The sequence below is a fragment of the Coturnix japonica genome, chromosome 1, assembly GCF_054131305.1.
Source record: "Coturnix japonica strain WE chromosome 1, WE-NBRP24, whole genome shotgun sequence".
Lineage (NCBI taxonomy): Eukaryota > Metazoa > Chordata > Aves > Galliformes > Phasianidae > Coturnix > Coturnix japonica.
The window spans coordinates 55,157,096-55,171,659 of record NC_140663.1 but is presented as its reverse complement, the minus strand read 5'-3'; the positions used below and the strand labels follow the sequence as shown (position 1 = coordinate 55,171,659).

The following is a 14,564-nucleotide window of genomic DNA, read 5'->3' as shown; positions in this document are numbered from 1 at the left end:
GAAAAATGCTCCCTTTTCCACTCCCCATCCCACCACGTGGCTCCACACCCCCAAAGCAAGCACGCAAGAATGTCTGTCAGACCATGGATGCTGCAGCCCCCATGGGGGCTTAAAGGACCTCTGCAATCCTGCCATTAGACTAAAGCTTAAACTGGGTCTCTCCAAAGGCAGAAAAGGCATTTGTTGTATGAGCTGAAAAAAGGATTCCCTCTAATCCAGTAGCAATTACGGCAAGTTTTTTTTTTTTTTCTGCTTGAAATCTCTGGTTTTACACGAGCATATGAAGCAGGTGTCAAATGGATCTAAAAATGGGTCACGGAGGATTCTGTTGCTTGCCGTCTGTCAGTGATGGGGAATGCACATCCATAGGGATGCACCGAGTACCGTGCAGTATCTCCTTGCTGATACAGCTCTGTAGAATGAAGGGCTTTGTGTTTTCAGCTGAGATACGTAGAGCACTGTGTGTCTGCTCAGGAGAGGTGGTTGATCACAGGGCTGTGGGCTGAACCTCAAGCGCTACAAACCTACTGAAAATGGAAGGACATCAGATAGCTTTGTCTCCTGAGGATCACAGGTCCAGAAAAAAAGCTGCAGGGTACTGAGGGCAAGAAGTTTCCTCTCCTGTCTGTGATCCCTCTGGCTCTTAGCTGTAGTTGAAAGTGAAAGTAAAAACTTGAGAACTTCCATCAGGCTTTAGGAAGACTCTGCCAAAGACAAACTTTCAATAGCCTATACTGACCTAGAGGCAAATCAGTATGGTGACAAGCCAAATGGATCATCAATAGGATTGCTCTAGCTCAGCACAGCAAAGCATTCCATTTTGGCTCTGTTGCAGTGCTCCCAGTAACTCCAAAGCCCCGATCCTATTTGGCTACACATAGAGTGAATGGCTCTGGGCTGCACAGATTGCTGCCTCACCACAGCTCATTGCTTTAATGCCAAACTCAGCTCTGGGTTTTGCAGCACTCACAGGATCACTGAGGTTGGAAAAGACCTCTAAGCTCACCTAGTCCAACCGTCAGCCCACCCCCACCATGCCCACTGACCATGTCCCCCAGTGCCACATCCACACAGCTCTTGAATGCAAGGTGGCAATTTCCTTTCATAGCTGACAGACTGTGGTGGCTGCCTCATACTTTTTTTTCTTTTCTTTTCTTTTTTTTCTTTTTTTTGCTTTTAGCAGTAGGAATGCAATCTTTACCAACCAAACGCCATATGAATGGCAGATAGAGTTTCATCCTGGGGCTATTGAAATCAATTGCGAAACCATTCAGTAACCGACTACAAGCAGAAATCAATTGTACCAGTTACCAAATGGCTTAGTTGAAATGTAGAATTATTTGTTCAGAGAGCAAGGAACTATTTACTCGCGCTACTTCTGAAATCTACCTCTAGCTGTGACCAGATGGTAATTTAACTTTTAAATTGTATTTACTGCATTCTTATACTCTGATCAGTCAGTGCGAAGCTGAACACTTCAGATGTCCGCGCTTAAGCTTTAAACCTAAAACTTTAGCGGTTTCTCTCTGCCTTTGAGCTGTTGCCATCCTCAGACAGTAACAGATCAATCGGCGCTCGGCCCTTTGAAGTGTAACAGTTCAGATGTGACTGCTGTGCGCGTAGCCTGCCGTATGTTCCACTGTGAGTGGAGGCTGAGCCTCCCTACTTCACAAGTAATGAGCTCCGCTCAATTAGCAGAGCTAGTTTTTTTGGAGCGTTGTGTGTAATTAGTTTCAAGGTCTTCAGTTTTAACGGCCATTTGTTAACAGTCTTTTTATATCGCTGGCACGAAACTTGTGATTCAAATACAAGCAAACAGCCAAAAAGCTGGAGTGCTCAACTACACACATGATCCCACAGCTCAGATATCCTCTTCTGAGAAGCAGTTTGGCTTTACATTTCAGAAGCGATGACACAGCTGCATTAGGTGAAGGCCCAAGGCCTGTGGGAGCAGGAGATCATAGAATCATAGAGCCATAGAACCATAGAATGGCTGTGGTTGGAAGGCACAAGCTGCTGCCCAGAGAAGCTGTGGTGCCCCATCCAGGGAGGCACTCAGGATCAGGCTGGATAGGGCCCTGGGCAGCCTGAGCTGTTGGGTGGCAGGGGGTTGGGGCTGGGCTTTGAGGTCCTGTCCAACACAACCCATTCCATAGTTCCATGATTTCATCAGTCTGTATTGTTTTGGTGAAGGAGCTTTTCCTTCATGGTTGACTTGAGCATTATTTGTCTATCTTACAGATATTTGCTTGAGAGAAGAAAGTGGATATTGGTAGGATCTTCTCATGCAGCATGGAGAAATGGTAGCAGTGTCACCTCCCCACAGAAGAAGCTCAACAAATCCATGTTAACCTCACTGCCTGTATGACATTTTGACGAGTGCATAGAACAAGTAAGGAAGTACATAGGGGGTTTTCTCCCATGTAAACTCTGGGTTCCCATGCAAACTCAATGTGCTGGAGCCTGGCTTTGTGTGGAGCAGTGCTGGGAAGTTAGCAGCAGAACAGCAGCCCAGCACAGTGAGTGGTATCCCCACAGGGACAATCACTGCGGAGAGCTCCCCTAAGGTCGCATCAGCCTCTTGAGGGGAAAGTTTGACTGACAGTCCCACTCCCACTGGGGTTTCCTTCTGTCCCTGCTGTCCCGGTTGGATCCAAGTGCTATTTATATGCTCCCTTCAAGTACTGGAAGGCCACAATGAGGTCTCCCCAGAGCCTTCTCTTCAATCTAAACAAGCCCAGTCCCCTCAACCTTTCTTAATGTCCATTCGCTGCACTTAATCCAAGCTTTGTGCCCAGCAGCACTAGTTCTTTTTGTTAGTGAAGTTACCGATAGGACACGAGAGGGTAGGGCCACCACAGCGACGCTTTGATGGCAATTTTGGAAGAGGGGCAGCCGATCAGAGCAGGGAACACAACCTCCGTGGCCCCTCAGGGGCCGCTCGGCACAGGGCTGGTTGCGGTGCCCGGCTGTGCTCTCCGGTTGAACGCGGCGCAGGGAGCGATGCCATCGCCGCACCGCTCCGCCCGGAGCTCCGCGCCCCGCAGCGGGTGGAGGTGACAGCGCGGCAAGGAGCATGCGTGAGGGGGGGTACGGAGGGGGAGGAGGAGGAGGAGAAGGAGGAGAGGAGGAGGAGGAGGGATGGCGCGGGGAGGCGGCCGCTGTTTATTTGCAGCCGGGCAGGCTGCGCCCCGGCAGAGCGCGAGTGGCCGCCGCCGGCGCCGCCGGTGCCGCTGCCCGCCCCGCAGCATGCGGGCGGCGGAGCCGGGGCTCGCAGCGCAGCTCCCCGCGCCCGGTCCCGGTCCCGCGCCATGGTGACGGGCTCGGCGCTGGGAAACCGTAGCCGGGACCGAGCCGCTCCGCCGCCGGCCCCGCGCCCCTCGGTGCTGCCGCCGGGGCTGTGCGGCGGGGCGGCGGCGGCGGCGGTGCTGGCGGGGCTGTGCGCGCTGTGCTACGGCAACTCGCTGCGGGGAGAGTTCGTGCACGACGACGTGTGGGCCATCGTCAACAACCCCGACGTGCGGGCGGCCGCCCCAGTGGCTGCCGCTTTCACCAACGACTTCTGGGGCAAGCGGATGGCGGAGAACACCAGCCACAAGTCCTACCGGCCCCTCTGCGTCCTCACCTTCAAGTAAGTGCCCGTGGCCGGGTGGTGATGCCGCGGCTCCCGACGGCTGCACCCCGGCCCCGGCGGTGCGCGAACAGGTGCCTGCGGGCGGCTGGGGGCACCGGGCGCTCGGGGAAGCAGCTCCGAGTGAGAGGTGTGCGCAGACTTCCCCGAAGTTCTTCGTGCCGCTCAGCCCTTCGCTTTATCCCCGGTACTTCGCTCCGCGCTTGGCTGAGCGTGCCGGGAAGTTGCGCCGTTCCGAAGCGGAGCCGCGGCATCCCCCTGCTCAGCCGCTCTCCGCGTCCCCCACGCGGTCCCCGAGCGGAGTCCCGGCTTTACGGGGAGGGAACGAGAGGTCGGGGAGCAGCAAAGAACTAACGGCTCCTTCGCTAATCCCAGAAGGAAGGAGAGCCGCTCCTTCTTCTCTCAGAGGAGATCGTGTAGCAGATCGGCGCGGTCACCAGTCAGTCGCTTCATCAGCTTTGGCGTTCGCTTGTTCTTCTCTGTTTGCCGTGTTCTGACGTAACACAAATGATGGTGAATGTTTACTGCGTTTTAGCATTTAAAAATGTTTGAACGCTTGGGGGGAGCTGCACAGGAGAGCTGGTGGAGTTGGGTGATGCCGAGCACGGGGGTCCCAGTCAGACTCTGTGTATCATGAGCCTAAGGAGCAAACTCGATAGGCAGCACTAAGTGTGCTGGGAGGAGGTGGTGGTTAGGACCTGCTGAGTAACCGTCCACTCAAATAGCTGGTATTTATAATTAACATCTTACAAACTCTCAGAAGACAGTGCCTTTCTGTAAGGCAAGAACGGTTTGGGGCGGGGGTGTCCAGCATCCTTGTGCCGTAAGGACAGGCTTAGAGCTGAGAGCAATCAGTACCAGCTACTTGGGAACTGTGGCTGGGTGGAATATCCCCCATAAGCAAAACTGAATAGTGCAGATGCCCACGAGCTGAGTTGTTCAGGACGGACCGTATGTGTTCTTAAGGCAGTTCTAAGCAGGTTTCTGGAAAATCAAAGGGGTGGGAGGCAACCCCGGTCAGAGCCAGCTCAGTGCACACGGGCTGCCTCCTCTGTTAGGTGCTCAGCCAAACTGTTGCATGGCTGGGAAGCCCTCCGGTGGATCCATTACTCCCACAGCACATCTGTGGGTAATTCAAGAGGTGAGTGAACCTCCACGCATCGCCATGTGGCTACGGTGCTGGACTTGGCTGAGTAGATCGGGTTGCAGAGTTGAGGTTAAGTTATACTAATTAGCAAAGAGTCTTAAACTTTAATAACAGAATGGAAACGGAATGCTTTAGATCACATTTATGTATCTTAATGGAAGTGGTTTACCATTTGCTATTTGAAGGAAGGAGGAAAAAGAGGGGGGTGGGGGTGGGGGGGGGAAGGGGTGAAGCACTGTCCCATCTACTCCTTTTTGGAAACCAGTGGGATAGACTTTCTGAGCAAGACTTCATTCTCAAGTGCGTATAATAACCGTACAGCCAAAGCCTAGGGTCAAAGGCACAGTCATTTGTTCACTGGTTGGCACCGCATTTGGAATAAGGAAGGAGTCATTTATCTTCCCTGGCAGCAGGGGAAGGCTATTTCCAGTGTCCCAAATACCCTTCCAGCCCTCTGCTTTCCTCATTCAGCTCACTCCCCGCCTCTCAATAGGGTGCTAGAGACAGATGTTAAGATTGGAGTGGGGTGGATCCTCCATACCCAGTGCTCCCAAGCAGGATGCAGTGAATATATTCTGCCAGATGATGCTGAGCTGTGGCTGAGCTGCTGCGTGTTGCTTGCTGTGGTGTCCTGCCCGGCAGCACCTTAGAATCATAGAATTACCCAGGTTGAAAAAGACCTTGACGATCATCAAGTCCAACCACAGCCTAACCATGGTACCCTAACTCTAACAACCCTCTGCTAAATCATATCCCTGAGCACCACACCCAAATGGCTCTTAAACATATACTGGTTTTGCTCTGTTCTCCTGCAGGAGGAGAAAGACTCTACCCTGCTGGTTGGTAAATGCTCAACAGGAACGGTCTTGTAACAAAACTGAGATGAACAGCAGCGTGATTCTTTGCACCTTCCTGTGGCTGTTTTCACTTGGAAGGCTGGACTGCCTACAGGTCCTCAGCATGCAGATACTTTGTCTCCGTCTCTTTCCTGTCCTTTGCAGCTGTGAAAGCGATGCCCCGTAGTCTTGTCATTAAATGGAGCATGTCTTTCATGTATGCTATACGTTCTTGAAATGATCTCAATTAAAAGAATTTATCACCGCTCTGTCAAAAATAAATAAATAAATCTTGACGAAACACTGCTGAAATCTTGAAACAGTGCTTCAGCATCCTTCACTTATGGGAAATCCTAAATGACAGCCCTAATTCTAGCAGATTAATGCTCCGGAGCCCAACAGTGAAAAGAGCTCAACTATTTGACACTATTAGCACCGGGTCTGTCAGAATGAATGATGAGAGGTAGATATGAGTGGCCTGGGTTACTAGAATTGCTCAGCAAAACTTAAGGCTATTCACAGATCTGCTATGTTTTCTTTTTGTCTGCATGTGGGTTAACATCAGAGGGAGAAAAAGCCTGCTTGTGAACTGTTGAATTAAGCAGTGTTTACTCTGTGTCTTGGAACTTCTCTCACCTTTTCTTCTGATTTCAGTAAAGAAAAGAAGTGTTGAAACTGGGTTGGTTCTGAGACATCCCTGCTGTGCTTGGGTACCTGTTGGGTGACAGGTCTAGCATCTGCAAAGGAGTCGATATGATAGGCACTGGTTTTGCTGTTTTGCCACTGTGCACATCTACAGGTGTATGAGTGGGAATGTTTCTTAGGCTGCTGTCTCTACTCCTTCTGGGCAGGCTGGCCTCCAGGCTGGTGGGTTCACATGGCTGCAGCCTATTTGGAGCTGAAACTCTGCCTGGGTGTCTCTTGCTGCTGTTTATTGCTATCTTCGTTCTGGCCAACATTCTGGCCCCTCAAAACAACTGCCCCCTAGTTCTCCAGGTGTCTGAGCAAAGGCCAGGAGAAACAGAAGCACTCCTGGTCTCTTTAATTGGGGATAGGGTGGAGGGCACTGCTTCTAACATAGCAGAAGGCAGATATCAGTGAGGAAGGTGCCACAAGACCACGACTAGCTGCTCACTGGAGGCAAAAAGCTGACAGAGAAGATATTGGTTGGTTACGGACATTTAGCTGTTACAGGGACTCAGTAAAATGAAGCTGGCTGGGGGACTGCAGGATATATCTGGCCTTCCTTGAAGGAGATGGATGTCACAGTTCACTGGAAATGAGCTTGGATCTATGAACTTCCTCTAGTTGCTGCTTGGGTTGTTTGGGTCTGGAAGGAGGAGCTAAGAGAGATAAGTCATTGAGAAGAACTAGATTGTCCCACTGGAAAAGACATAGGCACACAGCTGGAATGTAGAGCTATCATCTCACTAGTGCTCTGACAGTAAAAATAGGGAAAAAAAGAACCATTTTATGCTCACTTGCTGAGAGCAGAATGGATGGCCCACCAGCTCTGCCTGCAGGGGGTGCTGGTTGGTGGTAGCTTTGGGTAGTGTGAATGCCTAGGGAATAAATGGGATCGTTCAGCTACAGTTCACATGGTGCAGGCACTGTGAGCCTAATATGAGACTACCAATGGCTTTAGATCAAACCCTGAAGTGATTGCGAGCTTTGGTTAGATGTAAATATGGAGCCAAAAAGAGAATTAATTCAATAAGTCACTGCCAACCTTCTGATCTATCTAGTTACATACAGCTGATCCTTCTGTTTTTTCAGCTGTATCGGTGGCGTGAGTTTCAAGGGCGGGCGGCTTAGAAAAAACAACGAGGGGAAGAAAAAAAGATTTTACATTTTATTTGTTCTTCCTTAATGGTTTATTACATTTTGACATCACAAGGTTACACGGCGAGTTATAATGTGTCAGGTCAAATATGCACCGCAGAAGTATTTTCTTCCCTCCGTGTATCTATATTAAGGCAATATCACAGTGCTCAAGATTAGGTCAGTATTTCTCCTACAAACCTTGGTCTTGCATTTCTACCCTCCCTATGGCAGCCATTCTCCGTGTACTGATGCTGTGATGCACCCCATGAAATCAATACGGCACTGGTGTAGCCACAGTGGGCTAAAGCTGCAAGAGAGGTGAGGTTACTGAGAAGTGGCATTGCTTGTCTTAGACCAGCTGTGTTGTAGTTGCAGTATATGGGTACATTTCTAGAGGTGAACTCCTTGATTCTGACCAAGTCAGGACCACGTGGCTGCCATTGTAGATCTGGGGGAGGGTGCGTGTGCCTCAAAGCTTGTCTTTTTTCCAGCTCCGGAGTTGCTCATATGAAGCTGATTTAGAGAAGACTTTTTTTTTTTCCTGCCCACCACATTAAGTGTAATTACTGTTTAGAAATAGAAGGAGTGAGCTGGAACCAAACAGGGAATGTAGCAGCGTGTCCAATTTTTTTCCCTCTATTGATTGTAGGAGCGGGCTGTGCCCCTCTAGGGGAGTGGAGCTGGCAGGGTTGCTTGGTCTCCATGGGAGGAGGCCAGGTGGCTGCTGATGAAGCCCAGTGCTCAGGGAGGGCCTCAGGGCCTGCAGGGTGCTGGAAGGCTGGTGCTGGAGCCTGAGGCCTGGCAGCAGGGAGCCCTGTACAGCCTTATGGGCGCCCAAAGCTCATGGGTGCCTGCTCACTGCTGAGCTGGCAGTCAAGCCCTAAGTGAGGATCTGCCCTCACATGCATGAGGGGGCTGTGGGAACTGTGCATGAACCGTGTTTGACTTCTGTCTGGTTGCAAAATCTTCTCTGCGGATAAAACTTGTAACAAAGCTTGTTTCTCTGTTGAGTTGAAAAGCTTTTACTTTGAGGGGCACCTTGCCCAAAAAGGCCCGGGCAGGTTCTGCGCAAAGATGTAGCTGAGGTGAATTTGGTCACATCCGTGTTTGCTGCTTTTATCACCGCTGTTTTGCCTGTATGACACCTAACGATTCCTTGAGATTTTCTCTCATCCAGTGTCCTATTCCTTTTGCACTGGTGTCACTCTTAATTTGCTTTTATCTCCTTTTACCTAAAAGGCTCAGCTCTGGACCTGCCTTCTCCCTCACAGGAGCGTTGCTGTCACTGCTGTTTAAAGTCCACAAAAGCGAAGAGCTGTGGCTGCTGCTGGTTAGCTGAGGGCATTTCTCAGCCTTTGCTTGCTGTGTTTCTGACTGCTTCCCTGGGCTTTCTCATTTATTGTCTCCCGGAGTTAAAAGAAAAGTGTTGCTCTGTTTTTGTACACTAAACTTGGTTTTCTGTTCGGTTCAGTATAAAATGAGTGGCATCTCCTATGGTCTGCAGCTTGAGCTGAAAGATTACCAAACTTGCTTCGAGGTTGATGGTCAAAGCTTTTGCATCCAATTGGAAATGTGCTCTTAATTTCAGACTAGGTTTGCACTAATGCCATTTTCTCTTCTTGATGTCCGTCTGTCCTAACTTTGTTCCGTTATATCTTGTCATTTATCCTCACAACACTTAGAAGGGGACTGCTGGTATTAAAAACATTCAAGATATTCATCCCCACCACCATCAAACTCTGGAATTCATGTTACTCTCTTGCTGTACTGTTGAAAAACAGCATGGATATACACAGCATTGCAGACCGCTGTGCGTATCACACTGCTATCTGGTATGGGGTGGTGAAGGATTCTGCGAGATGTTCATTTCTTCCTGTGCATTGCCCTTGCAGATATGATGGTTAAAGACAGCTTTTAAGACAAACTCTCATTTGTTCAAAATCTTGATCAAACGACACCTTGTCAGTCTGTAAATTGCCAGTCTGGCTTTTTCCTTGTCTGTTTGTGGAGATGAATGCAAAGCTAGGTGAGAGGTATATTCAGTATTCTTAGCGTAGGGATGACTGCCAAACCACGCTTTCTAGTGTAGCACTAGGAATTTTTGCTTAACATACTTGCCACTGCCAAGGTGCTGTTGCTTCTCAGTCTAATTGTGATTCCTGTTTTCTTTTGCTAACCCTGTTAGAAAGCAATAACCTGCTTTGAATGCCAGCATTTACCCAGTCCTCTTGTAAGTGGTGGCTTTGCTCTAAGGAAACTGATCTCACTTGGGTATTGATACGGTCTCTGGCTTCTCACCCATCTCTTTATAGAAAATCAGGTAAAAAAAAAAAGACATTTAAGCCTTATTGTCTATTTAATTCCAAGGCATTGTACTGTGCTATGAAAGTTTACCAGCACAAAGTACTGCTGCGCTTGTGCTGGCTGTCCACTGCTGCAAATGGAACTGATGTTCTTTTTTAATGCTGCAGGTTCTTCTTAATCTTTGAGCTGTTTCCAACATAGAACTTCAGCCATTGTTGCCACTGATGCAGCTGCACTGTTTTTGGCATACAGATGCTCATTTTCCTGGCATGCTGTAGATGCGTCCCTAGTGATTATGAGACTTCAGGCTGAAATAGTGAATTAGTTTACATAAAGTTTGTCATATACATCACACAAATCTAAAAGGAAAGGAAGATCACAAGAAACGTAATCCATTCTTGTATGCTAGATTAACTCATAAATCTGCATGTGAGCCTTCTTCTGTGCAAACTGTGAGGGTTTTATGAGGTGTGGGATGCTCTGAGGATTTCCATTAGGCGTTACTTGCTATAACAAATTACCATTATTATTCTGTGCGTTTCTATTTCATAACATGTTGTGGTTTTTGTTAGTCTGTTGAAAATAATAGAACAGTTTAAACTAAACAAGAGCTGCTCGGGGATAATAACAAAGTCTATAAAAAGAGAAACTCTCCAATTATGGTTTACAGTATTATTAAATCATAAGCGGTCTTAAAAAGGTTGAATGAGTCTTTGTACGAGTGGATAAAAAGTGCTATATTACAGCCCAAGGCAATCTACATAGGTTGCTCTGAAAGTAATGCCTCTTATTTGTTTCCATGGAAACTCCAACAGATACAAGGAACACAGTGACACTATTTGATAGAGCAAATTCTCAGCTACAAAATACTGTTTTTCAACAGTTATCACCACTAGTTTTGCATTTCCATCAGTGATGATCAAATGTGAATTGCTTTCCCAAGGAGAAGTGTCCCTGCTGACTTTTCTAGGGTACAAGTAGGAGCCTTGGCTGGAGTGCAGCATGGCATGCAGTCTGCTCTGTGGACCTTTTACAAGTCCCCTTCCGAGAGCACAGCTCTGTAGAACCTTTTCCTGAAGTGGACAGAGGAGGAATGGAAAAGCTGCCATTCATTGCGAGGCTGGCTGTGCCAGAACCAGCCCACATATGCTGGAACATTTAGACACACAAGCTGGCATTGGGACTAGGGTATTTGCCAGTGTGGTCTGGGTGAGGAGTAGCGCTGGGACTTCTGTAATGAATTTTTCTCTTGATGGTGACTTGGTTGGTGCTATATTAGAAGATATCTGAGCAAGTCATCTGGTTTCATTGGTACATGTGCTTCTTTTTCTTTCACTCATGCTGGGCCTTTTGAGGGCCTTTGTATTTCAATGCTACAAGTTAGAAATGATAGGAATATTGGTGAGTTTGGGGCTGTCAAGTTTAAAAATTAAAAAGAGTATAACTCTTTTTTTGTGTGTGTTGGTTTAAATATGGAAGTCTAAGGGCCATCCCCAATCATTCCTGTACCCAGGAATTGCTCTGCAGTGGGACAGACTTGGCTTTCTATAGTAGGCTGCCTTTTTCCCTGCAGCCTGGTGAGTGTGCAGGGCAACATTACAAAGTTTTCATGGCTTGGATTAGAGCTGTGTGGAGCCCCAAATCCGCTCACTCATTTGATGTGCAATAAAGTCAGCTCCTGCTAACGTTTCAAAATCATTCTGCTGCCATTGTTTAGGGACAAAAGAATGTTTCCTTTATTGCCACGTGGCCTAATTTCTTATGACAAAGAGCTCTGTAGCAAAAACACTGGTGTGAATATAGTACCTGCAAACAATTGCATTTGACGTTCATGGGCCACCTAAGATGGTATTCAGAACATACAATGAGGCATGCTTGCACCCAGATTTTGCTCTGTGGGCTCAACATTGCCTCCAGGAGGATCAGCATGCACTGGCTCAGGTTTGTTGCTGCTCCCCTGAAGCCTAAGCTTCTTTGGTGAAGAAGGATCCATCCTCCTCCAATCACTGAGGCAGGTGAAATATCTCTATGTAAGCTTCTTCTTGTGCCAGAAGATGGCCACATGTTGTAAGTCATTTACTGACTAGTGTTCCGTTAACACGGTCCCTGTATTTAACAGGGTTAGCAGGGAGCAGGCTCAGGACATCTTAAAACCATGGCGGGTGTGACCCTCAGGATGTCCCATGACAACAGAAACATGGCTGTGTTGGCCATGTTGCTCTGGCCTGGCAGTTGTCTTCCTTGCCACTAGTGGGATTCTGCAGGGTTCTGATTTCAAACAAGTTGTTGTAAATGGGGACATGCACTAGTAAGTAAGTTGCCTGGTCCACTAAAGTTGAGTTGACCCCAATAATGCAGCCCAGGACAGATAGCAGCACACTGTTGCTTCTCAGGAAGGAATGTAGAGAGTATTTTTAAAAGTCATGTGTTGCCTGGCCCTCACAGACGTACCGCACCTCCTCTGTCTTACAAAGAAAGAAGGAATGTGTCTGCATGGTAGCAACAGCTTGATAGTATCGCTATTGAATCATGGATGTCATGGGATGCCGGATACCTGCTAGTAAGAACAGGAAGAGGGATTTGTAGCTAAATCTAAAATGCTTTTTAAATTGATTCATGTTTTCACTGTTGTCTGTTTTTCTGTTTTTCTTTTCTATTTTAGATATTCTTTAATACTTCCAAATTCCTTGTTTATATATAAAAACTTCACTGGATACAGACATTGTGTGTCTGTGTTGTGTGTATTTGTTCAAATGAGATACAGATGCAGTTACTTCTAAAGAAAATCAAGTTATCTTTAATTGCATGTGAAGTAAATCCTGTCAGCAGCTGTTAAGCAAGTTGACTGTAAAAAACAATGACCAGAAAACACATTAATACACTGTGTCAAACAGATGTCATAACAGCTAGTTATATGCCTCTTCCATCAGAGACACAAATTACAAACTCTCATTCAGTTTAAGGTGATCTGAGCTAACTTATCCCAAACGTTAGTGTCCTCATAAAAGTGATGCTGACTAGTATAGCAGCTTTTTAGTGTAGTCTGGTTGTCAGTAAAGCAGGGAAATGGAGCCAGTGCTGTATTTCTGATGTGGGACTGTGCTAGTGGATGCTGGGAAGCATCAATTGCTTCAGTGTAGCAAATCTAACTTAATGCGGGGCACAGTCCTCTCCTATCTCCATATTATGAGGCTTGCCAAATTCAACTGCATATTTTAGGAGGAAAATTGGGGAAGTGGTTTCTCTTTAATCAGATAAACCAGAAGTTCAGAGCAATTTTCACTAATTAGTTTAATTGCACTTACATTAGCAGACTGCAAATCAGTCAGAAAGCATCATTCAGAGCATTTGCAAGTTGTCCTGCTATCACAAAGCTGCCCCAGCCTAGTTATGGCTCTTGTTTTTAATTTCAGGTTAAACATCTTGCTGGCTGGAATGAACCCCTTCTATTTCCACGCAGTGAATGTAATTCTGCACTGTCTGGTGACTCTCGTGCTGATGTATACTTGCAACAAAGCTGTATTCAAGGACTGTCGACTTGCTTTTGTCACAGCGCTGTTCTTTGCTGTGCATCCCATTCACACCGAGGCTGTAAGTATGTGACACACAAAAAAAAACCACCAAAAAAGGTGACACAGGCGCTAAAACTAGAAGTATACCCTATTTATTTATTTATTCATTCATTTATTAGGAAACTTCTGAGTCTTGTGCCATGTGGTAGCTGTGATATTTGCTTTGGAAGATCAGAGAAGAGAATATGCCATAGTTGCAGGAGTCCTTAGGGAAGTCACTCATTCAGACTTGTTATCTTTCTGCTCTGGTGCTCAATTCTCAGTGAGGGTCCTCAGCACCAGTTCAGCAGTAAATGGGCAGTCAGTCACTCGGTGAAAATGTCGATCCTTCCATAACCAAAGAGCTCATTGAGGCCACTGTTCCCTGCTGGGACGTTGTTTTATCCCTACGCTTGCCTTCTCTAATCATCAATGTAAGGGAGGAACGCCGAACGGTGCGTCAGAATGTGTTTGGACTGAGATCACTTGGATAGAAGTCATATGGCCCACAGATTAGTTTGTATTGCTTTGAATTAAAAAAATAAGAATACCGCCCTCGGAAAAATGAGTTCACATAAATACTATGGTAAGTGCACAGAGCAGCAGCCCATGCTGCACTTTTTTTCTGCTTGTTCTATGAAAACAGTTAACGACTTACTCATTCCACAGCCACAGTCTAATAGTGTGGGGAGTTACTTCTGTGGATAAAATAAGTCTTGCTGTCTTTGCAAAGGAAGTGCGCTGTGTAGTTGTATGGGCTTCAAATAAAGGAAGAAGAAGAAGAAATGCACTCGTTAGTGGAGATACCGTTGACATCATAGACTTGTAAGGAGCCTTTGTAAATCAGCGAGCAAAGCGGGGGGCTGCTGCTGCTGAGAACTTTTGAGGAGAGATTACCTTAATAACAAAAAGCCATGAGCTTTTTGAGTCACTGCCTGTGCTGTCTTGTGTGTACTAATCAGCCAGGCCTCTTTTGATAATGCAGCTCTGTACGACAGGGGAAGTTCTAAAGAGGGACTCTTTTGAATTTATTTTTGTCTGGGTCAGAACTTAAAAAGGTTAAAATAAATGCCAGAGCACTGAATATAGATTAATTATGTAAGCTCAAAAGAGGCAAAATTTCAAAGGGCCTTTTATTTGCTTTATGTTCAACTTCAGATCTTTATGAAATGGAATATTGAAATATTTTGTACGAAATAGTTGTACATCCTTCTCGAGTATTCCCTTTCTTACAAAAAGATTTTGTTATTTGATATGTGGGAAAACTCTCA

At 46.9% G+C, this 14,564-nt stretch overlaps 1 protein-coding gene across 1 annotated transcript in view; it reads left to right on the top strand.

Moving 5' to 3' along the window:
* Window positions 1-3,144: 3,144 nt before the first annotated feature.
* TMTC1 (transmembrane O-mannosyltransferase targeting cadherins 1) overlaps window positions 3,145-14,564 on the top strand; it is a 138,931-nt gene continuing 127,511 nt past the window's right edge. Inside the window, exons 1-2 of the mRNA XM_015865935.2 lie at window positions 3,145-3,631; window positions 13,156-13,333. Coding sequence (XP_015721421.2) covers window positions 3,312-3,631; window positions 13,156-13,333 — 498 coding nt within the window. The 5' untranslated portion in view covers window positions 3,145-3,311. The remainder of the gene's footprint in view (window positions 3,632-13,155; window positions 13,334-14,564) is intronic.